The sequence below is a fragment of the Natator depressus genome, chromosome 8 (genome assembly GCF_965152275.1).
Source record: "Natator depressus isolate rNatDep1 chromosome 8, rNatDep2.hap1, whole genome shotgun sequence".
NCBI lineage: Eukaryota > Metazoa > Chordata > Testudines > Cheloniidae > Natator > Natator depressus.
Genome location: NC_134241.1, coordinates 90,029,472 through 90,056,333, shown reverse-complemented (window position 1 = coordinate 90,056,333; position 26,862 = coordinate 90,029,472). Strand labels below are relative to the sequence as shown.

Sequence of the window (26,862 nt, the reverse complement as noted above, 5' to 3'; positions counted from 1 at the left end):
TTTCATTTCAACCTCATTTAAAAAGCAATGGTTATTGTCATATTCCCATTCTGATGCCATTTTGCAAGCCTTGCTTTGGAGTTTTGGGTGCGCTGAGATTATAATAGATTCTGCCCCACAAGGCCATCAAAAAGAAGGTTTGCATTTGCGACTGCCCTTTTCTCTCGCTCTGTGTGTGTGTGTGTGTATGTGAGAGAGTGTCTGTGTGTATTACAGCTGGTCAGAAATTGAGGAGAGGAGGAACTTTTTTTCCCTTTTGTCAGCATTTGAATGTTTCTGTTTTCTTCATTGACATTTCTAGTTTAAAAACATTTAAATCAACTCTGCAGCTGGTCAAAAAGCAGAAAACATTTTTTTAAATGGTCACAAAAGTTTATTCCCATTTGTGTCAGAAATTTGAAACAAAAGGAACCAGCTCTCATGTAATTCTTCGTTTGTTGTTATGAACGAGGTGGCCCGCCATTTGGGATCCTGGATGCAAAGCCAATCACAGAACCGCTCAGGTGAACGAGTATATACTAAAGCACTTTCCTTTGTGCCCATCAATAGGAGCAGTTTAGGCCCTTTTGCAGTGCAAAGCAGCTTCACATAAAGAAGTGGGGCTGACTCCCAGGGCCAAGTGTGGAGATACCACATGCAATCTGAGCGGCATTTTGGAGCTAACAGGCTTTTCCTAGGTTTCAAATTCCGTTGCTGGAACCAAACTGCCTGCTGAGTAGTCAGTTCAAGTTTGAGGTGGTCTGTGGAAGGAAGCAGTCTGCTTGGCTGTGAGGCTAAGAATACCTCCTTCTTTGGACAAGACAGTGGTTCCTGATCTGGGATTCCTGCAAAAGGAGGCTGCCTGTGGGCAGCTTGTGCTTGCTGCTGTTCAGGGAGAGAGGACTGGTGCCATTTTCTAAATAAACAAATTACACTAAGAAAATACTTCTTGACTGGGTCACCAATTGCTGCTCCAACTGGGAAACTGACCTGCAGGGCTCCGAAATCTGGCTACCACTCAGCCAAGGAAGGAACAGTTGTAAGAGGTCAGTGGCATGAGAGAGACCAGATTCTCATGTCAAAAGTTTTCATTCATAGGTTGCTTGGCCCCAACTACCATGGCTCAATCGCTGCACGCTAGCTTGGGCACCAGTGTTTGAAAGACTCCTGTGACATTGCTGCGCTGGATTCATTATGCACTGCTGGGGAGAGCTGAGACAGGGGAACAGGGGGAATCCTTAAACCACAGAGACACAAGATTTTCAGGGACTGCACTTTTATGCCCCTTCTCCCCTACACCCCCAACTTCCCTGATTTCCATCATTTAGTGCCAGTTTCCCTAACACAGCCTCCTTCCCCAAAGACTGTCCTGCCCTCCATCCACCCACAGTTTCTCCCTCTCTCCTCAACTCTCCCCTACACCCAATACATTCTGTGCTGTTCTGGGTATGGAAAGTAACTGTAAACCATGCTTAATTAACCTGTAGGCACTGGTTGCTGTGCACTGCTCCCCAACAGGGTAAAGTAAGCCAGAATGTACTGGTGAATCTGGCTCTAAAAGTGAAAATATTAAAAAATTATTTTAGGCTGATACTGCCTATCTTCAAAACATTAGAAATATCCCACAGCAATATTCGCTTTGGGTTGTTTTGTTCAGTATTAAATCTATGACATTTAAAAAAAAAATTAAATAAGGAAATTCTCAGACCAAAAAACATATTAAAATGGAGTTAAGGTTGAGAGTACAATCTGTTATTTAGGGAGAATACATGATGTTTATCCCAGAAGCAAATTTTGTAAACTGAGGAAGTACAGAGTAAGTTAAAGTTATGTTTTAAAATAAATTCAAACAGGTTAAGGTGTGGAAATGCACAAGTAGGGCATGCAAACAACCTTAACTCTGCCTTAACTGGACAGTGGAAAAAATATGAAAAAGAAACAAACCCTAACCACAAACACTAAAATACATAAATCACAATTGTTTGTGTTTTGATGCTGTCACAATGATTATAGGCTGAATTCGTACATGACATAACTCCATCACTTTCAATGAAGTTGAGTCTTCTGACAATACTCTTGGGATGAATTTAATAAAGGATTATAGTATACATTTTTAGTACTGCTAGCTAAATTCCTTTCTTTTATTCTCCTGTTACAGAATAATTTATTCAATATGGTTATTGGGTAAAACTTAATGGCAATATCTCAGGTTAAAGATAATTCAGTTCTTTGTACCCTTTCAGGTATCAGCCAGGCCTGCAAGCCTCTGGGTAGTTACTCCATCCCTTTGAGTAGTAAGCTCCAACAGTGAGGAGATCAAAAGCTTGTTTCTTGTTATTGATTAAGATTTAGGTCCTTCTGGGAGGTGACTCTTTAGTGTCTGGAAATGGTGCTCTGCTGGAAGGTAACTGTTGAGCATGCGTTTAGTCTTTAATGATCCTGACCCCAGTCCCCCTCTTGTCTGGCTTTATTTATGCAACAGAAAATATTTGGATCAGTCTTTAGAAGTCAAGAGCTGAACTTGATTAAAGTACAAACACATCCCCTTTTCTCTGTGATTTTCCGAGAGGACACTCTCGTGTAATAGCTAGAGCCAAACTTGTTTCCCTTCTCAGAACTTAAAGTTCCTTCCACGTTCATTCTTAGCACGCTTCCTTCCATGCACACAACCTGTTGTCACACAGAACTCCCCACAGCACACTTTCCCTGAGAGTCTGACATAGGCCACAGTTAGAATCAATGTCAGATCTAAGCCTACAATACACAAGCCAAATTCAGCTCTGACGCAATTGCAGTCACTTCAGTGGAATGACTGTCATTTTCACCAGGGCTGACTTTGGCCTGAGGAGCCCCTGTCTCTTGGTGATGGACTCAGACTACTAGATTCATTCCTTTTTCACCTCTTTGGTAAATCTAATAGTTTCCTATTGAGACCATAACAATTCTAACCTCCTGTGTTCTGAAGAAATATCTAAAACAATGCATGATTTTATGTATCATATCTACTGAAACCTGTAGGTGCTGCAGCATGAGTTAAGGAGTTTGGCAGATTTCCCCCTGAATTCCTTTGCTTTTATTGGTACACTTGTACCTCAGTGAGTCCCCTTCTTCATTCCAGTGAGGAGAGCATTGTGGTGATATAATGGCAAAAGACAATTAATTCCAGAATTTTGATTAAACCATTCAAATACTGAAGAACTAAAGTACTTGGTTTGACACAAATGATTTACCAAATTTTATAGGCCAGCTTATATTTGTACATTAGCATTAGTTAGATTTTGACTGCCTGACACTTTCTGTCGTTTTTTATTAGAGGTTCAATCCAGATTTGAACTTTCCCAGAGTTCTGAGATATTTAGATGGAGGTTCAGGACCATTGTTCATTTATAACTTTGGTTTTGAATCTGTTTACATCTGTAGTAGCTTTTTCTTCTTTATCTATCTGCACTTTCTTTTTAAAGCCTGATCGTGGCAGATAGATAAACTTGCAAGGCACTCATATACTTCATTCAGTGCTGTATAAATGAACAATATACCGCTACCTATTTATCTGTGTTTGGTGGCCCTTTGTGTTCCTTTCTCATTACTCTTCTCAGTCTTTGACAAGCTCCTACTGCAAGTCAAGGATACTTCTCTAACCTTCACTTCTGAAAACGTCCTTTCATTTTGCTTTCGCTGCTATGGATCTGCCTCATGTAGCATAACTGCTAGTGGTATTTGGACAACTCAGCTTGTTTTTTAAATTGATTTTGTGTTTGTTTAAAACTTGAAGAGTTGGTGTAGTGTATTGATTACCTCTCAAATTCCAGGATTTGTGTTAGTAATCCTGGCATTGTTTAATCATTTTATAAAGTTTCTCATCATGTATCCACTGGAGACCTGCTTGCCTCTAAAAAGGGACTTTGTCATCCCATTAAAATGTGTTGGAGGTAACAGAGCTTAGAGGTTTTTCCTCGTATTCTGTAACCTATGTAATTCAGTTTCCCTATAGTAATTAAGACTAAAACTCACCTAAATACAAAGGGTTCACAAAAGGCCTCCTTGTACCGTATTAAACATGGATCTGATTCAGCTCCCACTGGAGTCTAGAAGAATCTTTTCGTTGACTGCAATGTGTGGTGAGGCAATGGGTAATTTCACCATAACTGCACCCCCATTTACCATAAAGAGAACTAGTTCACCAGTAAAATGTGTGATCTAATTTTCTGTCCCAATGGAGAAGGAAAATAGGTATAAGAACAAATGCAGGTAAATTCAAATCTGACTTTTATTCACACATAAAGTAGGTAAATTCATTTTCGGATACAGTAAAATGGGAGACAAATGTATGGGATGATGACCATACATATTGCTTCTGATTAAGAACCATGAAAGAAATAAAGAGAATTATACAGTAGATTTCAATGTGAAAACATCTGAATAATGAAAAAGAACAAAGGACAGGATCCTCTTTTCCTTACTTCAGCAAAACTCCCACCTAAGCCGTTGAGAGTTTTGTTCAAATGAGGACAACAGGATCACACGGTCAGTATTGGAAATTATTTTGATATGCATTGCAAATGCAAGGGAAGGGGATGGGGTGACTCAAATGAGACTTAATAATATGCTATAATGTGACTTACACATAAGCCAAAAAAGTTAGATCATGATTAGGTTTTGTTTAGAAATAAAAACGAGGACGTTAGCAAAACAGTACATTTTATTTGTAGTAAGTGCTACTGGATCTAGTCTCACTGACTTCATGCTGCGCACAACTTGAATGGTTGTGCACAATCAGGGCCTGATCCCTGGCCTATTGAAGTCAATGGAAAGGCTCTTCCAATGGAAGAAATCTCACATCAAGGCTTGTTAATTTTTGGTCTTAATGGGGAAGGGGTAATGAGAATGGAAAGATGTTTGCAGGGCTAGGGATTTATGGCTCTATTCTGCAAGGTGCTGAGTATTTCCTGTGAGATGCTGAATTCAGTGGGAGTTGAAAATGCTCAGTATCTCACAGGACGTTCTCAGTACCCTCAGGATGGGACCCTTTGGCTGTGCCTGTCACAGAGGAAGGGCCTCTGAGACATACCGTACGTGCTTTGAAAGAGGAAGGCAGAGTGGTCTGTAATTGCTATGCTTGGGCCACTGGAACGTAGGAAAGGTTTGCCTTATGTATGCACTGCAGACGGTGCTGGATTCCCAGCAGGGCCCAAAGGGCTGTATACTTCAAGGAGGAGCCCTAGCTTCTCTGATGGTGGCAAGTCACTCAGACTACACAGGAAAAATCTGGCAGCTAAATTACTGCACAGATTTAAATCTGCCCAGTTTGGGGGGTTCCAAAAGTTTAGCATGCTGGAAACTGAAGAACAGATATTTGCCCACAGGGCACTTTCTGGGTGGAACCTTTTATCATCAGAAGTGGCTCTATGGAATTTAAATATGCAACCTTTCAGACAGTATTAACCCATCCTTGCAGAGAAGGTTTATGTTATGATCAAGTAATTTGTCTCCTGTACTGTGTTTGGATAACCTGATACATCACAATTGTACCTCAGCTTCCTATAAATTATATATAGTAGATGCCAGTGGGCCACGGTTCCTGGTTAAGTCAAATTTAATTAGAAAAAATGAGAGCCATATGGTAATTCTGAATACAAGAAAAACAATGTCTGTGTGTTTGGATCTGGCACACTCAAATATTTTCCTAGAGCATTCATTTTAATTCTTTCTTCTGAGCACATAACCACACATAAATAGGATTTGATATTTTTACATAATCCACCTGACTTGTTTTTACTGCTATATATATTGAGTAAGCATTGCCTGCTAGTACATACAGAAGGTGTAATAATAAACGGTAAGATGCAAACTTGCAAGTTAAATGAGACACATTTTAAATTGTTGATTAAAAAGAACACCATTATCTAAAATTACAAAAAAGTACGTATTGCTTTTCTAATGTGCTTCTGGGTTTTTTTGTTCACCAACGTGACAAAATTATACTGTGAGGGATAGCGAGTGGAATTCAGTTTTAAGATCAAGGTCAAGTGTGTTAATAAAAGGCAATACAATAATCTAACTCTCTGAAACAGTATTTGAGTCATTTATGGCACTATGCATAGGTTAGGACTATAAAAGCAGGCTTAATGAGGAAAATTATATATTAGGAATGTATGCAAATAGTTGACATAGTTCACTCCCTCAATAAGTATGGAAATCAGCAGTATCAGCTACAATCATTTCCATCTAAATTGGAAGCAGAGTTGTTAAAAGAATGAACCTTTTGTTATCCATTCCCCATTCCAACAAATGCTATTTTCCATTTCCTTTATTTAGCCAAAGACCGGCTCTGCTCTATGTGGGCTTGGAGAAGCTCTGCAATTTCCATGTGGGCAGATTTCAGAGCGACAGACAGAGCAGAATTACCACTCTACATGGGAAAGAAAGAAAATGAATTTATTATGCAAATCTTTAAAATAAAAATCCTACCGGACAGCTAAGGGTTAATGTCAGGGTTTAATGTGGAGAATTGCATGTGCCAGTTCTACTAATGGGAAAAGGGGCTGCATGCATTACAGTGACAAAACTGCCCATAACGTCAAAATGGCCTAATCATTCATAGAGTCATATAGTCCAAGGCCAGAAGGATCACTAGATCATCTAGTTTGGCCTCCTATATATCACAGGCCACCAATACCACCTAGCACCCACACACTAAACCCAACAACTAAAATGAAACCAAAGCATTACAGCCCACAGAATAATACCAGACTATTGTGTGCCACAGGCAGAGAGTAGGACTGAAGGGGACAAGTGCTCAAGGCCCCAGCAATGACAGAGAAATGATTCAATGAGATATACTCAAATGATCCTGCCAAGAGACCCACACCCACATGTAGCAAAAGAAGGTAAAAAAATAAAACCATGGTGACTGCCAAGCTGACCTAGGGAAAATTCCTTCCTGACCCCACTTATGGCAATAAGTTAGGCCCTGAACATGTCAGCAAGAACCAGCCAGCCGAGCACCTGAGAGAGAGAGAATGCTGGCAGCCGCCTCAGAGCCCTGGCCCTCCCTGCCCAATGTCCCATCTCCAGACATGGTCATCCCTGATGCTTCTGGGGAAGGAGAAAATAGTTTTCAAATGCCAGATGTTTCTCCCTTTTGTCTGTCTTCCTGAGAAAAGCATCAACTGTAAGGAGATGTGTGTGAATCTGAACATAGTCTCTCATCACAGTATTTAGCAGGCTGCCAATCTTAGTTACCAGAGCAGCTGCTTTATCTCAGTAGCTGACTACCCAAAATTAAGATGAGTTGTGGAGAGAGATTGTTATAATCTCCACTTGTGTATGTTTAAATTAAACAAAAGACATTACATTTGGTATTCAGCTTGTGGTCATGACACTGGGCTCTCCTTCCTGAAGTTGGTCAACTTGATTTATCAGCAGAAGACAATTTTTGCCAGCTTGCTAGGTCTAATTAATCTGTTTCTAATGAATTCATCATGGTCGTATCTTGCCCAATTTGGGTGCTGTCAGCAATGACTATTCCCCATTAAATAATGTCTGAATTAAGAAAAATTGTATTTAGAGTATGCTGGTATTTGTCTCCATTTGAGTGTGTATGTGTAAACTACCTATTGCCACACAGATTGAATACATAGAGCAGTATACTGTATTCATCTCAGATAGCTAGCCCTGCCCATATGTTCCTGCCTGCTCTTTCACCCTCCTCTGGCATCATCTTGAAACAATGCTGCTCTCTGGTAATGAAGGCTGTGAAATTCATCCTGGATAATTTGGTTCTTGAAGAGACAGTGCATGATCCACCTCCTTACACACGAACAAAACCAATGCATACAACTACTGAGAAATTCCACACTTAGAGCCACTGTATATAATTCCTCAGAAACTTCATCAGTTAGTTGGCAGTGTGGTGTGCTGCCAGCTTACAACTGGTCTGGCTATTAAACATTGAATTGTGTTTATGTAAATGACATTGTTCAGTCCTTGTCACAGTACCGAAAGCTGTAAATGTATAAGCAATGCTTCCTTGGTGTTTCACGTGGGAAATATGATAGCAAGGCACCTAGTACAAAAAAGCAGCTTTGTGATGGATTCGGATTGATTTGGGGGCTTCAGCAGGTGACTAGTTTTGCATCAGCAGTCACCTTTCAGATTAAAACCTTCAAGTAACATTACAGTGCAGCACATCTTTATCCCTCACTAGCACAATCTGCTGTCTAATTAAGTGTGTTAAACAGAGGGAAAGAAGCAGATACAAATCTGTAATCTTCTCGATTCCACAGGCATGGAGGAAGCTAAGTTATTGCCTCCAATGGTCTTCCTTATTCTAAGAAAATTTCCTCTCCTGTTGTTTCAGTGGTTTTCACGTTGCCAGATGTCCAGGTGAGATTATGATGTACACAAGCTGTAAATAACAATTTCTGTCCTGGAATTAACTGCCAGTTATTCACTCACTGGGGTTTTCAAATGTTCCTTAACTAAATAAGAGACTGATTCACATGTTGTGCTGCTACTGAAGAGTATACTCCCAAGGCTGAAATGAGATTTTTAAATGTGCTAATGTGGTCTTTGCCAAGGCAGTAGTTTCCTTTCCAGCCAGATGATCTATCCAATTTAGGCGTGGGTGAAAAGGGAGGACTTGGACAATTTGATATATATCGCTGATAGGGCTTTTGTTGCAAGGCTCTCTCTTGACAAGATCCTAAGAGCTCACTTCTGCCTTTCAGATACATTGGTGCAACTCTCAGTCATTTAAATCTGTGTCTTCAAAGGGCAGAACTGGGCCCTGATGTGTTTTTCAAATCACTTCATGTCTTGGTGATTGCTGTCTGGACATTAAATGGCATGCTATGTGCTAGCCTATTTAAGGGATTAATGGAAAAACTCCCATTGACTTCAACTGAGCCAGGGTTTCACCCTATATATTATTAACAGGTTTTAATACATCTTGAACAAAATTTCCAACAAGGTTGACTTCCTTCTTATGGGTGCAACTTGCACCTACAAAATTTGTACCCATATTTTTGCACCCACAAGAGAAATCTGTGTATCTGTACCTCTAATTTGGCTGCAGGTGCCCATCAGGTAGTTAGAACTGCAACCACTCTGCAGCAGCAATGCACTGTGTTGGTTCAAAACCCACCGCTGAATATTTCACCTCTAAAAAGCAAGGTGTGACCTATTCTCTATAAAAAATGTACCCCTTTGTGTCTGTAGGTGTGCTGTGCATAAATATTTCCCCATTGTGATTCTTTGACATGATCTTGACGCAACGGTTCTTTCTGCTGGAGCTGAGAAGATCATTCAGAGGTATGTAGCACCCACCCATTGACTTCAATAGGAATTGTGAGTATTCAGGGCCACAGGAAATCAGGCCACAATACCTAAATATTAGAGCTGAGCAAAAAAGTAGAGCGTTTGTCATGGGAAATGTTCATTTTGGGCAGAAATTTGACCACCAAAATATTCTGGCCAAGAACTGAAATATTTTTATTTGAAAACTCTGCTCTGATGCCTCATGGGAGTTGTAGTTCAGATGACTCAAGCTCCAGTTCTCCTCCATTGGCTGGGCTCCTGGGCTGGCCTGCACCTCCCATGGTGACTAAAGAGTCTCCCTGCATGGAGAGGAGAAGTGGTGCAACACGGGAGTCCCTGGCTGTGGTGCATCATGGAAGATTGTGAGGGACTAGTGTACGTCTATATGTTCCTACATCAGATTACAAACTTAATTTTGTTTTGTGAGTGCCATTTTGATTGCCTACACTTTTGCCTTTTACCCTCCATCTTCTGCTAAGACCTCCAGGGAGGAGTCGTGAGAAATTCTTGCAGCTAGCAGATGGTTAACAATCCAGGGTCATTTACTGAGATGGTCTCCCATTCAAATACATGCAGCCCAAGGCAATGACCTAGATGCTGCCTGAGGAACCAGTTCAGCTAGGTGAGTTTGTAACCAAGCAATGGATCACCTGATGCGGGATTTGAAGTCACTGAGGAGACTTGGGGTGGTGTGGGGACTGGAACCTTATAAAAGGGAGGCTCTCTCATTGGCTGTTACAAATGGCAAGTCAGCATTCTGAGGAACAAAGTGAATTTTTCAGTTGTGACCCCCTGTAGTTAAATGGTGGGTACACTCAATTAGTTGACTCTAATAGGTGCAGTTGCTTTCAATGGCCCTGTCAAGTGGAGAATTGGACATTTGATTATGTGCCAAGTTTTTACATAAAACTAAATGGTTATAACGAAGCTGTGGTCTCTTAACATAATATTTTTCTGTGGTTTGAGCAGTGCATCATAATGCTGGAATAAAACTCTAAGCCAGAGTGGATCTTCCTCATTATTTTCAAGATGTTTTTACACTTCTAATTATCTGATAAATGCCAATGGGACACGTATTATCGTTTGTAACCTGCTTGTTGTATGTAACCCACAGTGACAAATGCAAAGGGCTGCATCCAGGCATACTGAACATGTACAAAATAGGAAACATCTTGAGCCGCATGCGCGCAACCCAGGTGTTACTTATTATGGTATTTTAAAGAGATAAAGGCCTATGCTGGAATCATTTTTTCTCACTCTCTCTCACACACCTTTCATATACCAAAACTCCATCACAAGATGCTGCTGTAGTTCATTAGCATTGTACTTACATGTTCACCATATTGTACATTGACCCCTGTCTTAAGCAAATGCTCAATAAACTGAAAAAAAAAAAGGTTTTTTTGCTTAATGGAACTGACCTCCTACAGATCCTGGAGTACAACTGTAGTTAGTACATTTGGGGGTGGTCTATGAAGGCAGGAGCTTGTCTGTTAAGGCAGGTTTCATTGCACTTCTAAGTATGCAATTGTGCAGCTTGGCTTGGAATTGATAATTGAGTTAAAACGCGGGTTACTTATCCTCCAAATCCTTAAACTGATCCAGTCCCCTTTATCTGTGAGACAGGCAAGGCACAGAGCCAAAGCCCACTCATTAACATGTTTGATAAGGGAGATACTTTGGTTTCCTGGAGGTGTCTAGTGCCTGCTCCAGTTCTAAGGCAAGAAAGCCGTATGGTTTCTTTAAATATTCACTAACTGCCTCCTGGCAGTGACTGATATGTATATTTTTTACAGTACATGCTGCAACCACCTGTTTCCCTTACCTTGTCCGTTAATATAGTGTTACAAGCAGGGTGAGCCAGAAGAAGCTTCGCGATCTCAGCATTACCATGCTGACAGGCAACCATCAGTGCTGATGCTCCATTATCATCCTGCTGGTTGATGTCAGCCTTGCAAGACAACAAGGCTTTCACCATATCTCCCCTGTCATGGCTGACACCTAATATTAAGGCTGTCTGGCCTCCCTAGGAATATCGCAACACAGACCAAACACAATGACATACCCATCAAGGAAATGTAACTTATTTACACAATCTAAGCATTCAAATAGCATGGCAGTCTTGCTTGGAACACAGGTAGCCCTACAGCAGATGCTGTAACAAATCCATGGCCATTTATAACTTCAGAGTTGACTCTTCTACATGTCATGGCTCCTCAGAACTTCACTGTGACAGCAAGGCTAAAACTCACATCTGATCTGCATGCTCCAAAAGCTACGGCCCTGCCACTAGATCTATTGGAGATTATCCATTAGCTATTAGCTGCATAGGGCTTATGACATGCAGTTCCAGTTCCATCCTGCAGTCAGAGGTGATACACGATAGTCTGCTCAGTACCATTTTGTCAGAGGTGTGAAATTGGGAAGCAAATTACAGTGGGACCTCTCACCGTGACTTGAGCACTGTAGTGTGTCAAAAGCCCCCCTTGCAATCTAGATCATCTGGCCCTGGCCAAACTGGCCATTTCTTTTATTTTTATTGACAGTGTAAATATAAAGCTACCCCTGTTTGTAACGGCAAAGTAAACTAGTGAAACCTAAAGTGAGAAGAGCCTGGTTGCCCTTTACACGAAGGTCCTTAGAATTACATTTATAACCACACTAACACTGCCTTTACACTGCCAGAGCAAAAAGAACACACGACGGAGTAGTGTCAAGGAACCTTAGTGTAAATGAGAATCAGGCCCAGAAAAGTTTACACAACTATGACTAAATAATCATGTGTAGTGATATTGTCTCAAAAATAATTATTCTGAGGTGTCCTGATAGTTCACCCCTGAACCACTGCCTCTCCTGATAGTGGTTCATATTCTGTTTTTTTTTAGGTTACTTTAATTCACTTTCATTTCTTAGACTCTTATTTCAGATTTTAACCATTGTTTAGCAAGCAGTTGGGAGTCAGAAAAAGCAAATGTTTGCATCTGAGCCTGCAAGGTTCTGCATCTCAATTCCCACCCAATAGTAGCTGAAGGCACTTAGCTGCATGTGGAAGATGCTCAGTATAGTGAAGGATCAGGCCCTCTGAGTTTTCCTTCAAGTACTTTAATTAGCAACTGATTAATTGATTGATACTTGTACATAAAAGCATGGATTGAGAAGCAGCATTGGGATGGGCAAAATCCAGAAGATTTAATTAGTCACAGTGGATTGCAGAGTTTGGCTGAATATGTTGCTTTAACTTTCTAATCTGGCAACTTCAATACGATATGTACACTAACTCACATAATCTTGCTTCTCAATTTCATGAACATAAGAACGGCCATACTGGGTCAGACCAAAGGTCCGTCTAGTCCAGTATCCTGTCTTCCGACATTGGCCAATGCCAGGTGCCTCAAAGGGAATGAACAGAACAGGTAATCGTCAAGTGATCCATCCCTTGACGCCCATTCCCAGCTTCTGTCAAAAGACAGAAGGACTAGGGACACCATTGTAGAACTGATCAATGAAATTGTTTTTAATTGTTCACTTTATTAATATAACTTCATAAGCAAAGTTTTATGAATGAAACAACATTCATTCATGAAACCGTTACCCCAATAACTGGCTAATTGAGTTTCACTTTCAATCCAATTGCTGCTTAAATCGCTGAAACTTGCACTGTTTCAACATTGTAACTTCTGTTTACTGTTTGCCATTCCTTACACTTGTCCATATTGTAACTCAAACTACGTTTAACTTGTCCCAAACTCCATTTTAAAATGCTCACTCCATTTTGTAAAAGCTCTTCCTTGTGCCTGGCTTTCCTTGCCAGTTAGCCGCCATAAGCTACGAACCCAAGCCATGAACTCAAGCTACATTTAGGACTGGTAACTATACAGCAGCCGCAGAACCTGTGTGTGTGTATGAACGAACGTGTGAATGAATGTGAAACTGAATGAAATCTTATAGCTATAACTGACTGCCTACTATGATTCTTTTTGTATTCACAATAAATGTGACATTTTGTCTTATCCGCTTTAATAAGATCCTGCTGGTTTTTATTTTATTGGTATAACACCATCCCTGCTCATCCTAGTTAATAGCCATTGATTAACCTATCCTCCATGAATTTATCTAGTTCTTTTTTGAACCCTGGTATAGTCTTGGCCTTCACAACATCCTCTGGCAAGGAGTTTCACAGGTTGATATGAGTTGTGTGGAAAAAATACTTCCTTTTGTTTATTTTAAACCTGCTGCCTATTAATTTCATTTGGTGGCCCCTAGTTCTTGTGTTATGAGAAGGAGTAAATAACACTTCCTTATTTACTTTCTCCACACCAGTCACGATTGTATAGACCTCTATCCTATCCCCCCTTAGTCGTCTCTATTCCAAGCTGAAAAGTCCCAGTCTTATTAATCTCTCCTCATACAGCAGCCATTCCATACCCCTGATAATTTTTGCTGCTCTTCTCTGAACCTTTTCCAAGTCCAATGTATCTTTTTTGAGATGGGGTGACCACAACTGCACACAGTATTCAAGATGTGGGTGTACCATGGATTTATATAGCGGCAATCTGATATTTTCTGCCTTATTATCTATCCCTTTCTTAATGATTCCCAACATTCTGTTCACTTTTTTGACTGCCGCTGCACATTGAGTGGATATTTTCAGAGAACTATCCACAATGACTCCAAGATCTCTTTCTTTAGTGGTAACAGCTAATTTAGACCCCATCATTTTATATGTATAGTTGGGATTATGTTTTCCACTGTGCATTACTTTGCATTTATCAACATTGAATTTCAGCTGCCATTTTGTTGCCCAGTCACCCAGTTTTGTGAGATCCTTTTGTAGCTCTTTGCAGTCTGCTTGGGACTTAACTATCTTGAGTAGTTTTGTATCATCTGCAAATTTTGCCACCTCACTGTTTACCCCTTTTTTCCAGATCATTTATGAATATGTTGAATAGGACTGGGCCCAGTACAGATCCCTGGGGGACACCATTATTTACCTATCTCCATTCTGAAAACTGACCATTTATTCCTACCCTTTGTTTCCTATCTTTTAACCAGTTACCAATCCATGAGAGAACCTTCCCTCTTATCCCATGACTGCTTACTTTGCTTAAGAGCGTTTGGTGAGGGACCTTGTCAAAGGCTTTCTGAAAATCTAAATACACTATATCCTCCGGATCTCCTTTGTCCACATGCTTGTTGACCCCCTGAAAGAATTCTAGTAGATTGGTGAGGCATGATTTCCCTTTACAAAAACCATGTTGACTGTTCCCCAACAAATTATGATCATCTATGTGTCTGACAATTTTGTTCTTTATGATAGTTTCAACCAGTTTTCCCAGTGCTGAAGTCAGGCTTACAGGCCTGTAATTGCCGGGGTCACCTCTGGAGCCCTTTTTAAAAATTGGTGTCACATTAGCTATCCTCCAGTCATTTAGTACAGAAGCTGATTTAAATGATAGGTTACAGATGACAGTTAGTAGCCCTGCAGTTTCACATTTGAGTTCCTTCAGAACTCTTGGGTGGAAACCATCTGGTCCTGGTGACTTATTGCTGTTTAATTTATCAATTTGTTCCAAAACCTCCTCTAATGACACCTCAATCTGGGACAGTTCCTCAGATTTGTCACCTAAAAAGAATGGTTCTGGTTTGGGAATCTCCCTCACATCCTCAACCGTGAAGACCGATGCAAAGAATTCATTTAGTTTCTCCACAGTAGCCTTATCGTCCTTGAGTGCTCCTTTAGCATCTCAATCATCAGTGGCCCCACTGGTTGTTTAGCAGGCTTCCTGCTTCTGATGTTCTTAAAACATTTTTTGCTATTACTTTTTTAGTCTTTGGCTAGCTGTTCTTCAAATTCTTTTTTGGCCTTCCTAATTATATTTTTACACTCCATTTGCCAGAGTTTATGCTCCTTTCTATTTTCCTCACTAGGATTTAACTTCCACTTTTTAAAGGATGCCTTTTTGCCTCTCACTGCTTCTTTTACTTTGTTGTTTAGCCATGGTAGCTCTTTTTTGGTTCTCTTACTATGTTTTTTAATTTGGGATATACATTTAAGTTGAGCCTCTATTATGGTGTCTTTAAAAAGTTTCCACGCCGATTGCAGGGATTTTACTTCTGGTGCTGTAACTTTTAATTTCTGTTTAACTAACCTCCTGTTTTTGTGTAGTTCCCCTTTCTGAAATTAAATGCTACAGTGTTGGGCCACTGTGGCGTTTTCCCTGCCACAGGGATGTTAAATTTAATTATATTATGGTCACTATTACCAAGCGGTCCAGCTATATTCACCTCTTGGACCTGATCCTGTGCTCCACTTAGGACTAAATCAAGAATTTCCTTTCCTCTTGTAGGTTCCAGGACTAGCTGCTTCAAGAGGCAGCCATTTAAGGTGTCAAGAAACTTTATCTCTGCCTCCCTTCCTGAGGTGATACGTACCCAGTCAGTATGGGGATAGTTGAAATCCCCCATTATTATTGAGTTTTTATTCTAATAGCTGCTCTAATCACCCTGAGTATTTAACAGTCACTATCACCATCCTGGTCAGGTGGTCTGTAATATATCTCAACTGCTATATTCTTATTATTCAAGCATGGAATTACTATCCATAGAGATTCTATGGTACAGTTTGGTTCATTTAAGATTTTTACTTCATTTGATTCTACGCTTTCTTTCACATATAGTGCCACTCCCCCACCAGCACGACCTGTTCTGTCCTTCTCACATATTTTTTACCCTTGTATTACTGTGTCCCATTGATTATCCTCAGTCCACTAAGTTTCTGTGATGCCTATTATATCAATATCCTCATTTCAATATCCTCATTTAATACGAGGCCCATCTTATTATTTAGACTTCTAGTATTGGTATATAAGCACTTTAAAAACTTGTCACTTTTTAGCTGCCTGCCATTACATGATGTAATTGAATGGGCCTTTTTTTCTTTTAACTGTTTCCCATCAGATCTTACCTGTATTTTATCATCTTCCTTCCTCTCTTCCTTATTAGGACATAGGGAATCTCCATTTCTAGACCCTCCCCTAAGGGATATCTCTGTCCGAACCATGTGCTCCTCCACACCTGTCAGCTTTCCCTCAGCCCTAAGTTTAAAAACTGCTCTACGACCTTTTTAATTTTAAGCGCCAGCAATCTGGTTCCATTTTGGCTTAAGTGGAGCCCATCCTTCCTGTATAGGCTCCCCCTTTCCCCAAAGATTCCCCAGTTCCTAATAAATCAAAATCCCTCCTCCCTACACCATCAACTCATCCACACATTGAGAGCCTGCAGTTCTGCCTGTCTAACTGGCCCTGCGCGTGGAACTGGAAGCATTTCAGAGAACGCTACCATGGAGGTCCTGGACTTCAATCTCTTATATAGCAGCCTAAATTTGGCCTCCAGGACCTCTCTTCTATCCTTCCCTTAGGGCAGCTAATCATACATGCTGCACTGGGTGCAATAAACTGGGTAGCCCCCACTCTCTTGCTGGACTTCGGCCTGCATTCTCTTTTTACTCCTGAACCTTGTTACTTTGTTGTTGTTTTGTTTTTATCAAGGAGTGTTTTGGGCTTTAAGTTTAAAGAAGTTTAAGGAATGTTACGTGTATGTAGCCCCTCCCTCACACTCCCCCTGTAAACTCCCTTGCAAAACTCCCCTATTCACTAGCTCCTCTGGTCGCTTAGGAGTAGGCTTTTTAAAGCCCTGGTCTTTCTGAGTAGCCCCGCTCCCTGGTTAAGGGTCGATGGTGTAAGCATGCTGTAATGCTTGATTTATTCTCCCTATAAGGATCTTTAAGGGGATATAATTATGAAGGAAATAAATATGAGGAGTATTAAACATATGTAGTTACTCTGGCTGAATTAGCATCTAGAAGGTTCTACAATGCACATCTTTATAAGGCTAGTTCCCATATGCACTGAGACTTAATTAATTACACAATAAATACATCTCAAAGTTGTCTTGTTTAGCCAGTTCTTTCACCTCTTTATTCAATCTGAACTCACACTGGGAGTAAGTAATAGGAATCAGACAGGTATGATTATAATTAGGGTGGTATGAACCCTGCAGGGTTTGGCTTGTGAATGGGTTTGCCAAGTGAATCCTGTAGTTTGGGGTTGGAAGGGAACCAATCCCTATGGTTTCCATGCATCATCTAGTTCACAAATATATTCTGTATAAAAACTTCGAATCATAGAATTGTAAGACTAGAAGGGACCTTGAGAGGTCATCTAATCCAGTCCCCTGCACTCATGGCAGGACAAAGTACTATCTAGACCATCCCTGACAGGTGTTTATCTAACCTGCTCTTAAAAATAACCAATGATGGCAATTTATTCCAGTGTTTAACCACCCAGACAGGAAGTTTTTTCTAGTGTCCAACCTAAACTACCCTTGCTGCAACTTAATACCATTGCTTCTTGTCCCATCCTCAGAGATTAAGTAGAACAATTAATCTCCTGCCTCCTTGTAACAACCTTTTATGTACTTGAAAACTGTTATCATGTCTCCTTTCTGTCATCTCTTCTCCAGAGTAAACAAACCCAATTTTTTCAATCTTCCTGCATAGGCCATATTTTCTAGACTTCAATCACTTTTGTTGCTCTCCTCTGGACTCTCCCTAATTTGTCCACAGCCTTCCTGAAATGTGGTGCCCAGAACTGGACACAATACTCCAGCTGAGGCCTGATCAACGCAGAGTAGAGCAGAAGAATTATGTATTGTGGCTTGCTTACAACAGTCCTGCTAATACTCCTCCCAGAATGATGTTTGCTTTTTTTGCAATGGTGTTACACTATTCACTCATATTTAGATTGTGATCCACTATGACTCCCAGCTCCTTTTCTGCAGTACTCCTTCCTAGGCAGTCATTTCCCATTGTGTCAGTGTGCAACTGATTGTTCCTTCCTAAGTGGAGTACTTTGCATTTCTCCATATTGAATTTCATCCTACTTACTTCAGACCACTTCTCCAGATTGTCCAGATCATTTTGAATTTTAATCCTATCCTCTAAAGCACTTGCAACCCTTCCCATAAGTACACTCTCTATGCCATTATCTAAATCATTGATGAAGACATTGAACAGAACTGGACCTAGAACTGATCCCTGCAGGACCCCACTCTATATGTTCTTCCAGCTTGACTGTGGATCATTGATAACTACTTTCTGGGAACGTTTTTTTCCAGCCAGTTATGCACCCGCCGTATAGTACAGGGGTAGCCAACCTCTGGCTCCGGAGCCACATGCGGCTCTTCGGAAGTTAATATGCGGCTCCTTGTTATAGGCACCGACTCCGGGGCTGGGGCTACAGGCGCCAACTTTCCAATGTGCCGGAGGGTGCTCATTGCTCAACCCCTGGCTCTGCCACAGGCCCTGCCCCCACTCCACCCCTTCCCGCCCCCTCCCCTGAGTCTGCCATGCCCTTGCTCCTCCCCCTCCCCCCCAGAGCCTCCTGCACACCATGAAACAGGTGATCGGGGGGTGTGGGGAGGGAGCGGGAGGCTCTGATCAGCGGGGCTGCCGGTGGGCAGGAGGGGCTGGGAGCTGCGCGGGGAGAGGGGGGAGCTGAAGTTTTACTGTGGCTCTTTGGCAATGTACATTGGTAAATTCTGGCTCCTTCTCAGGCTCAAGTTAGTCACCCCGGTATAGTAACTCCGTCTGGGTTGCATTTCCCTAGTTTGTTTATGAGAAGGTCATGCAAGACAGTCAAAAGCCTTACTAAAGTCAAGATTACCACATCTACCAGTTCCCCCCTATCCACAAGGCTTGTTACCCTGTCAAAGAAAGCTATTAGGTTGGTCTGACCGGATTTGTTCTTGATAAATCCATGCCAACTGTTACTTATCACCTTCTTATCTTCTAGCTCTTTGCAAATTGATTACTTAATTATTTGCTCCATTATCTTTTCAAGTCTATGTTCACTTGTACAAACAAACAGGGACTGTTGATGATTGTTATGTACCTGACTTGCCCGTATGTTTATGTTCCCTTCTTTCAACAGCTTTAAGACCACCTCCATGTCTTCATCACTTTCTGCTGATGCCAGTGGTGTGATCATCACTGCAGTATATCCAGCTTTATTTTGATGGTCCACATCACAAACACCTAAAGATGAGGGGTGAAAAAGTCCTGAAAATCTACAGATAGTGCAGGGTTGAGTGACGTAGCCAAAACACAATACACTATTTACAGATGGATAACAGATACCTTGGAAGAAATTTTAGGTCATTTATGGCCAGTTGCATCGTCACAGGAATCTGCTCTTTTAAAATATTTTTTAAAAAACTGATCTCACATTAATGTTGAGATCTGAAAGTGAGGGGCCTAGAAAGCTGAAGCTATAGCAAAGGCAGTGGTTGATGGTCACGACTTGAGATACTGATTTTTGCGCTGAGTTCGGTGGCAGTCACTTTCAGGTGCATGCAAGCCAGGCAAACCGCGCACTAAGGCTCAGCTGAGGAAACTATGTGGATCACAGAGAAAATGCTAAAGATCAGCTGGTCAGAAAAAAGGGAGGGAAGAAAGGAAGAATGTGAAGGAAAGAGAGAAGGAACCCAAAATGGCAGAGAAACTGAAAGTAGAGAAAAGGAGGACTCGTGGCACCTTAGAGACTGTCAAATTTATTTGAGCATAAGCATCCAATGAAGTGAGCTGTAGCTCATGAAAGCTTGTGCTCAAATAAATTTGTTAGTCTCTAAGGTGCCACAAGTACTCCTCTTCTTTTTGCAGATACAGACTAACACGGCTGCTACTCTGAAACCTGAAAATAGAGAGAAAAGAGTAGAAAGAGAAACACTGGAAGAGAAGAGATAATCAAGTAGGGGTAATGCAGAGCAGCGAAACAAATGAAGTAGAAGGAGAAAAGCTGAGTAGAGAAATCATTTAATTATAGCAATTATAGAAAATGTGACAACCAAAAGAGAGGCGAGAGAAGTAAAAGACAAGCAGAAAAAATAGAAAAGGAAAATATGGAGATTGATCATTTCCCCAATGAAATTAATGGGAGCTTTTCTGCTGACTGCGCTGAGAGCAGAACTAGGCCCTGAGAAGATATGTGGGGTAATTTTTCTTGCCTAGACCTGAAATGGAGAGAGACCCGCACTATCATGTGTGGAAGGGGGGGAAAACAGAGTGCAGAGGTCGGGGGGGAAAGTCAGTAGATAACATGGAGAAGCAAACTGAGAAAAGAAGAAGTAAAAAAGAGAAGCAGAGACTCAAATATGAAAAGCTGTAAGTATTACTTGTAGCCAACGTTTAAGAGATGGATGCAGTAGTTCTTATTCGGGCAGGAATGACCCATTGCTTGATCAGTGGCCTAACAGAGGAGTTGTGTTTTGAGCAGAGGTGAAAGTAAGCCAGTACGCCCGGTATGGCGTACTGGTAAGAGCCGGTGCACCATACCAGGACCAGCTTTCAGAGAGGGCAATTTAAAGCCCTGGAGTAGCGGTGGCCGGGCTCCATCAGGGATTTAAAGGGCCCCGGAGCGCCAGCCGCTGCTGCAGCTGGAGCCCTGGCCCTTTAAATCAAGATTTAAAGGGCCTGGGGATTTAAGGCCCTGCCTCTTCTGGTTGAGGCCGCACCCCCTGCTCAGGACTCCGGCGTACCGGTAAGTCCTCTAACTTACTTTCACCCCTGGTTTTGAGGCAAGTTTGTGAGTGACTTAGGAACTGCTCCTACTCCCAGTGAAAAAAATGGCAAAAATCCTATTGATTTCAATGGGAGTTTAAGCACCTAATTACCTTTGAGGATCTGGGTCCAAGTGACTTGAAGACTGAGTAAGTTGGCTGTAAGTACAGAAGTCGCTGGATGTTATGTATTGCTCCGAGCTACTTGGAATTTTGTTTCTAAGCATTTTTAAGTTGGGTTATGATCATCAAAGTTATTCTGAACAAAATGGCACTATGCTCCTGCCATCATTGCTTTGTATGGGTGACATTTGCCCCTGTGCTGAAGGCCAGTTCCAGACCTATGAACCACTCATTTAAGTTCTCAGAATAGGGCGTAAGTAGTGCAGCAGAGGAGTGAATTTCACCCAATATGCATCCTAAATCTGATCTTCTTAGGTTGCTCCTATAACCAAGTTTTACTAATGTTAACATTACAGTGCTGATATAGCTATGGAACAGCAAGCTGGATTCTGACCGTCTTTGCTTGCACAACCTCAGGAAACTTGCCAGTGATGAATCGAGATTGCTAGTGATGAAGTGCAGACCTGAAAGAACATGGCTTGCTTTTCAAATGATGTTTTAGGCTGAACTTGCAAGCGCAAGCAGTTGGAAAAATCTTCTTTTGATCTGTAAACTAAGCAGATTTGGGGTCTGATTTTGAGTTACATTGGCTCTTTCACATCACTTTGGCTTAGGGTGACCAGATGTCCCAATATTAGGGGCTTTGTTTTATATAGGACCCTATTACCCATACCCAGAGGACCTTATCATCCCCCTCGCCAGCCGTCCCGATTTTCCACACTTGCTAACTGGTCACCCTTCTTTGGCAGCCTGGGGTGTGAACACATTCAAGATAAATTTGTTTCAAAATGTGAATGAACATTCATAGTAAATATGTTTCAGTAGCTGATCTAAATACAGATGCAGCATGCAATTTGTACTATTCTAATTCTGACACTTTTATGCTCTTGACAAGTTTCCGTTCATTTTATACACAACAAATAGGCTAATTCTATTAAGAAATTCATCACTCCTACTGTTCCAGTGTGTGCTGTTATATTCTCAGCCTTCTTATTTACTGTGCCTAAACATTTAAGTATTGCCCTTTGAGCTTAGTCGCTTTGGGGTATTTTCTAAAAGACCAGAACAAACTTCTCTCAATATTCTGGGGTTGCTTGGAAGTCTGTTAAACAATGGGTTTATAGATGTGTATGATAATATGCCATTCTCCTAACATTTAACAGATTGTCTTGCCAACCAAGAAAGGCAAAAAGCTTCATTATTCTGTCTGGAAAGTGCCTGCATTTTATCTGATAAAATCTCAGCTGGAAGTTTAATTCTTTACAGTATGAGCTAAAAGTTCAATAGTTTAGAATGCAGTTCTGGCTGCTGAGCTAGAGGCCACTATTACAATCAAAGGGTCTGATCTTGCACACATGAACGGCCGAGCACAATGCTTACTCCTGTGATTAGTCCCACTGAAGTAAGCACTAAAGGCCAAATATTTAAATGTATTTAGGTGCCTGAAGATGCAGCTAGACACCCAGTGGGATTTTCAAAAGCACCTAGGCACTTAACTCCCGTTGAAATCCCACTAGATGTCTAGCTGCATCTTCAGGCATCTAAATATCTTTAAAAATCTAGGGGCCCAATCCAACTCCTACTGAAGCCAATGGAAGGACAATCACTGACTCCAATCTTACTAGATCAGCCACATGCTGGGTAATAAGTTTTCCAGGATTTGGCCCTTAAATTGTGGCCAGATTTTTAAATCTGAAAAAGATATTAAATGTGATTATATGAAATAATTGGCAAGTACCAACCTTTCCCTCCCACCCCAGACAAAAACAACAACAGCAGCATTAGTTCCCACCTGTATCTAGTAGAAGCTTCACAATCAGAAAGTTGGAATGGGAAACACTGTAATGAAGAGCTGTATTCCCGTTTCCATCTGCCAAGTTTATGATCATCTTCAGTAGCTGGGGATGAATTGCTTTGAATTCTTTGAGATAAGCTGCAACAACCTCAGGGCTGGAGGATTTCCTACTAGAGATTCGGAACCACTCTTGACAGACAGTGTTTAAGATGTGTCTCTAAAACACCAACATTTCACAGTCACTTTCAGGACCTTACTTTTTCAAAAAGTAATGATGCCAGTTCCCTTCGCTATTACTCTACCCAAGGGTTGGTCCCTGGCTGGTGTTTTCACTTTGTGGCTGGTAAAGAAAACTTTACATTTATTGGCAGTGCAAAAGGGTGATTTGTTTTAGCAAAGACAATACAGCAACATCTTTAAAAATAGAGGTAGTTTGTTATTGGCTTGATTAGTTTGTTTTTAATTGAAAAATGGCAACCCTCAGGGAACTAAAGTGACTAGTTCTACATATGAATACATGGAAAAATTTTCTCATGGGCAAGTTATCACTAGACTTTAACTCAAGCAGCATTCATATTTATTGATACATTAGTGGATACAAATAAATCTGAGCTCATCTCCTACATCCTGCTTTATGGGCTAACTAGAACAACGATGTTATTTTTTAAAATGATATGTCTTCGTCAATCTAACATCTATATGAAAACATTTTACCCACTTCTGTTTACCTACCTCCAATAATAAAATAATAATAATTTTTTTTATCCTAAATACTCTATAAATCCAAGTCTAAACTGTAGCTTCTCTGTTTGCCTCATGTAGGGGGAAGTGCACAACTGAACTAGCCCAAGAGCAACCCGGGAAGTAAACTGTGATTCAGTGACAATCTGACTCCTGGATCCCACCATCTCTAGTGCTACACTGTGCCCCAGCCCTATACCTGGCACAGTGTGTGTGTCCTCCATCTGGGGCAGCTGTTGGGGGGGGCTGTCCCAAGGTTCTGCACATTCCCCAACCCCTGCATGCATGGGCTCTGCGGAGGCTGCTTCTCCCCAGTGCTGCCACCTGCAGTGTGCTGGCGTAGGGCAGCAAGGGACAGCCTTACTGACCTGTGCAGAATATAGGATGGGCCAAAATACTGGCCTCAACTATGTCTATGTACAACAATCAAATAGCAGCTTGAGTAGGGAAAACATTCTTTAGCGCTCCATGTTTCTCCTCTAAGTGATTCAGCCTTTGTTTGCAAATAGGATTCAGCACTCAGTGTTCCCATTAGGCACGCTCCTGTAGAACTTTTCTCTGTTCTACTCTTAAAAAATTCCCAATAAGCAAAAGGTAATGAAGCATTATTGTCATTCTCCTGGTTAGTCAATTTGCTGTGTCTCTCTGAGGGGCTCTTTACAGACTATGTAGTCACATTTTTGCAAGGGATATGTGTGTCCTCTCACCCCAGCCCTTCCTGGAGATCTAGTGCCCTGCCTTTGCCCTACCCTCAGTTGCTTGGCTACAGAAAGAGGAGGAGATGCTGGGCAAATTTTTCCCCTTCTCCAGTGCTCTGCTAGTTAAAGTTAGTACCAGATTCTATTGCACTGAGATCTGCTTGATGCAGCAGAAAGGGGTGGGAGGAAATGCTGGAAGCCTGTTACAACTCCTGGTTCTATGCCCGGCACTGCTTCAGCCTATGCCCTGGCATAGGGTGGAGAAATCTAGTTCCCATATGTATTTTGGCAATGTTGCAGACTGCTTTGCAGCATGATCCAGCATGTGTTTAATATGCAGGATGGAGTTTTTGCATAGTTTTTGTTATTTTATTTCCCTTGCAGTCTAGAAGCAGGGAAAGATTATTTAAAGGGGGAAAGGAATTTTTATGTCAGTTTTAGTCTGGCCCAATTGACCAGAAGAAGCTTGGAAAGTTTTCTCCCTTTTTCTGTAGGTCATGAATCTACAACCAAACCTTGGGTTGGTTTTGACTTTCAAAATCAAAACTAGACAACAGAAGTTACCTTGACCCACCTCTCCTTATAAAGCTGCCCATGGTTTGCTACAATAATTCTGCAAAACGTTGTCTGGATGATCTAAACTCTAAATGGTTAAATGTAGCACAGACAGGGGGGTTGCATTTTAAATTCAGCTGAAAAATACCCATACCAAATGTTTGTCATTGGTGGTCCTTATTTCTGAAAGGTGTTTGCTCAGTAACAGGCAGCCATCAAGAAAATCTTCTGAGGGTTTGCATCTAAAAAGGAAAACACTCTTATAAATCCATTGTAAGAGAGAACTAGTGCGCTCTGAACTGGGAAGATAACTTGCAGTGTGTATCTTTAGGCCCCAATGCTGCAAACAAACAATTATGCATGTTGTTCCATTGACTTTGATAGGCTTGTGGGCATAAAGTTAAGCATATGCGTAAGTGTTCATAGGACCAGAGCCACAGATTGTACATTTTAAATAGGCAACCAAATGTCTTTTATATTTACAAATAACCAGTTTAACAAAAATTCATGCAAAAGCAATTTTATTCCCGGATCTTCCAGGAAATCCACTATAGTAACAATTAGATTCATCCGATGAAGTGAGCTGTAGCTCACGAAAGCTTATGCTCAAATAAATTGTTTAGTCTCTAAGGTGCCACGAGTACTCCTTTTCTTTTTAATTAAATGTCTGTTGGGACAAAATTAGAAGATGAGAAACTTTGGATTCTATAGTAACCTGAAGAAAATATGTAGCTGTTTAAAGCCTGCTCAAGTGCTCACATAAGTCAATGGGAGTTTTTCCATTGACCTTAATTGACATTGCATCTGGTCCTAAACCAGTACGTGACAGGTTGTGATGATGTGTGGATAGCTCTAGAGTATGGTACAGAAGTTCCCATTGATACACTGATTTTCACAACATGAATATTCTAATGTCTAGGCATGTGGTTCGAAAATTGACATATATGGCAAATGTGCAATTGTAACATGCTTTTTGCAGGGAAAAATATAAGGACTGAAAGCCCTGTTTTAGTAATTTTAGTTTGAGTTATCTCTCCATGAAAAGCACAGATCTCTCTAAAAAGTTTAATGAAATGAGAACTTAAGACAAAGCCATGGGTCCAGCAATATTATCCTACTGTATCTGCATCATTATGATAACCTAGCCACACAGGTACTGCATGACTCAGAATCAGTCACTTATATTGCTTCTTTCTCTCAAAACGTATTAATAACTTTGCTGCTAACAAAGTGACTGCAGTCTTCCACTGAAACTTGGAACCAAAAATCACAATTTTCCATTGTTCATTAGTCAACATCACTAATATGGTGCATTAGCCTGTTTATCTGATTACCTGTCAGTCTGGGGTTGAGCGTTAGCCATTGTTATTTCTTCCAGTTCCTGTGGCTCATTGTCTCTATGGCTAGTGCTCTGGGAGACTCCAGTTGAGGCATGTTTGTTTTCACGGGCAGCTTTCACCTGTCTGTGCTCTAAATTGTCATACTTCCTCTCCATCTCGCTGTCAGAATTTCCTTCCGATGAGCTATCTTCACAGCTCGTGTCTTCACTTGACGTCGTTTCATAACTAATTGAGGACACCAGATATTATTCACTTTTCCTTCCCCCTCAGCAACTATAGGGCCTGTGCCAATACCCATTGAAGACACTCAATGACTCCAATGGGCCTTGGGTGATGCCCATAGTGACATGCATGTTAGACACAGTAAAAATATGTCAATATGAGAGGTTGGCACCAAACCTAAACCATAGATCCAGACCCCAACTTTGAGGTTCAAACCTACTACACAGGAACTCTGGGTTCAATTTTTAGTCGTCTTGTTTCCCAGGCCAATGGGACTACCACAGAAGCATTTTGCTGCTAAAATTAGGGATAGGGAACATCTCCACCTTGGCTAATTTAAGAGCAGTGGTGTTAATATGTTACATGTATATGGTGCCTTTTGCTCCAAAGGATCCCAAAACGTTTCACAGACTGAAGCTCAGATTCTGATTTTTTGTTTATGTTGAGTGCCACCTTCCTCCACAAGTAATTCCATTGA

At 41.1% G+C, this 26,862-nt stretch overlaps 1 protein-coding gene across 5 annotated transcripts in view; it reads right to left on the bottom strand.

Moving 5' to 3' along the window:
• Nucleotides 1–4,247: 4,247 nt before the first annotated feature.
• Nucleotides 4,248–26,862, bottom strand: part of KANK4 (KN motif and ankyrin repeat domains 4) — a 56,285-nt gene continuing 33,670 nt past the window's right edge. For all 5 annotated transcript variants that reach the window (XM_074961608.1, XM_074961609.1, XM_074961612.1 and 2 more), the window contains exons 5-10: nt 26,157–26,387; nt 24,977–25,064; nt 22,826–23,045; nt 19,248–19,390; nt 11,123–11,323; nt 4,248–6,388 (exon numbers count right to left, since the gene is read on the bottom strand). In XM_074961608.1, coding sequence (XP_074817709.1) covers nt 6,287–6,388; nt 11,123–11,323; nt 19,248–19,390; nt 22,826–23,045; nt 24,977–25,064; nt 26,157–26,387 — 985 coding nt within the window. In that variant the 3' untranslated portion in view covers nt 4,248–6,286. The remainder of the gene's footprint in view (nt 6,389–11,122; nt 11,324–19,247; nt 19,391–22,825; nt 23,046–24,976; nt 25,065–26,156; nt 26,388–26,862) is intronic.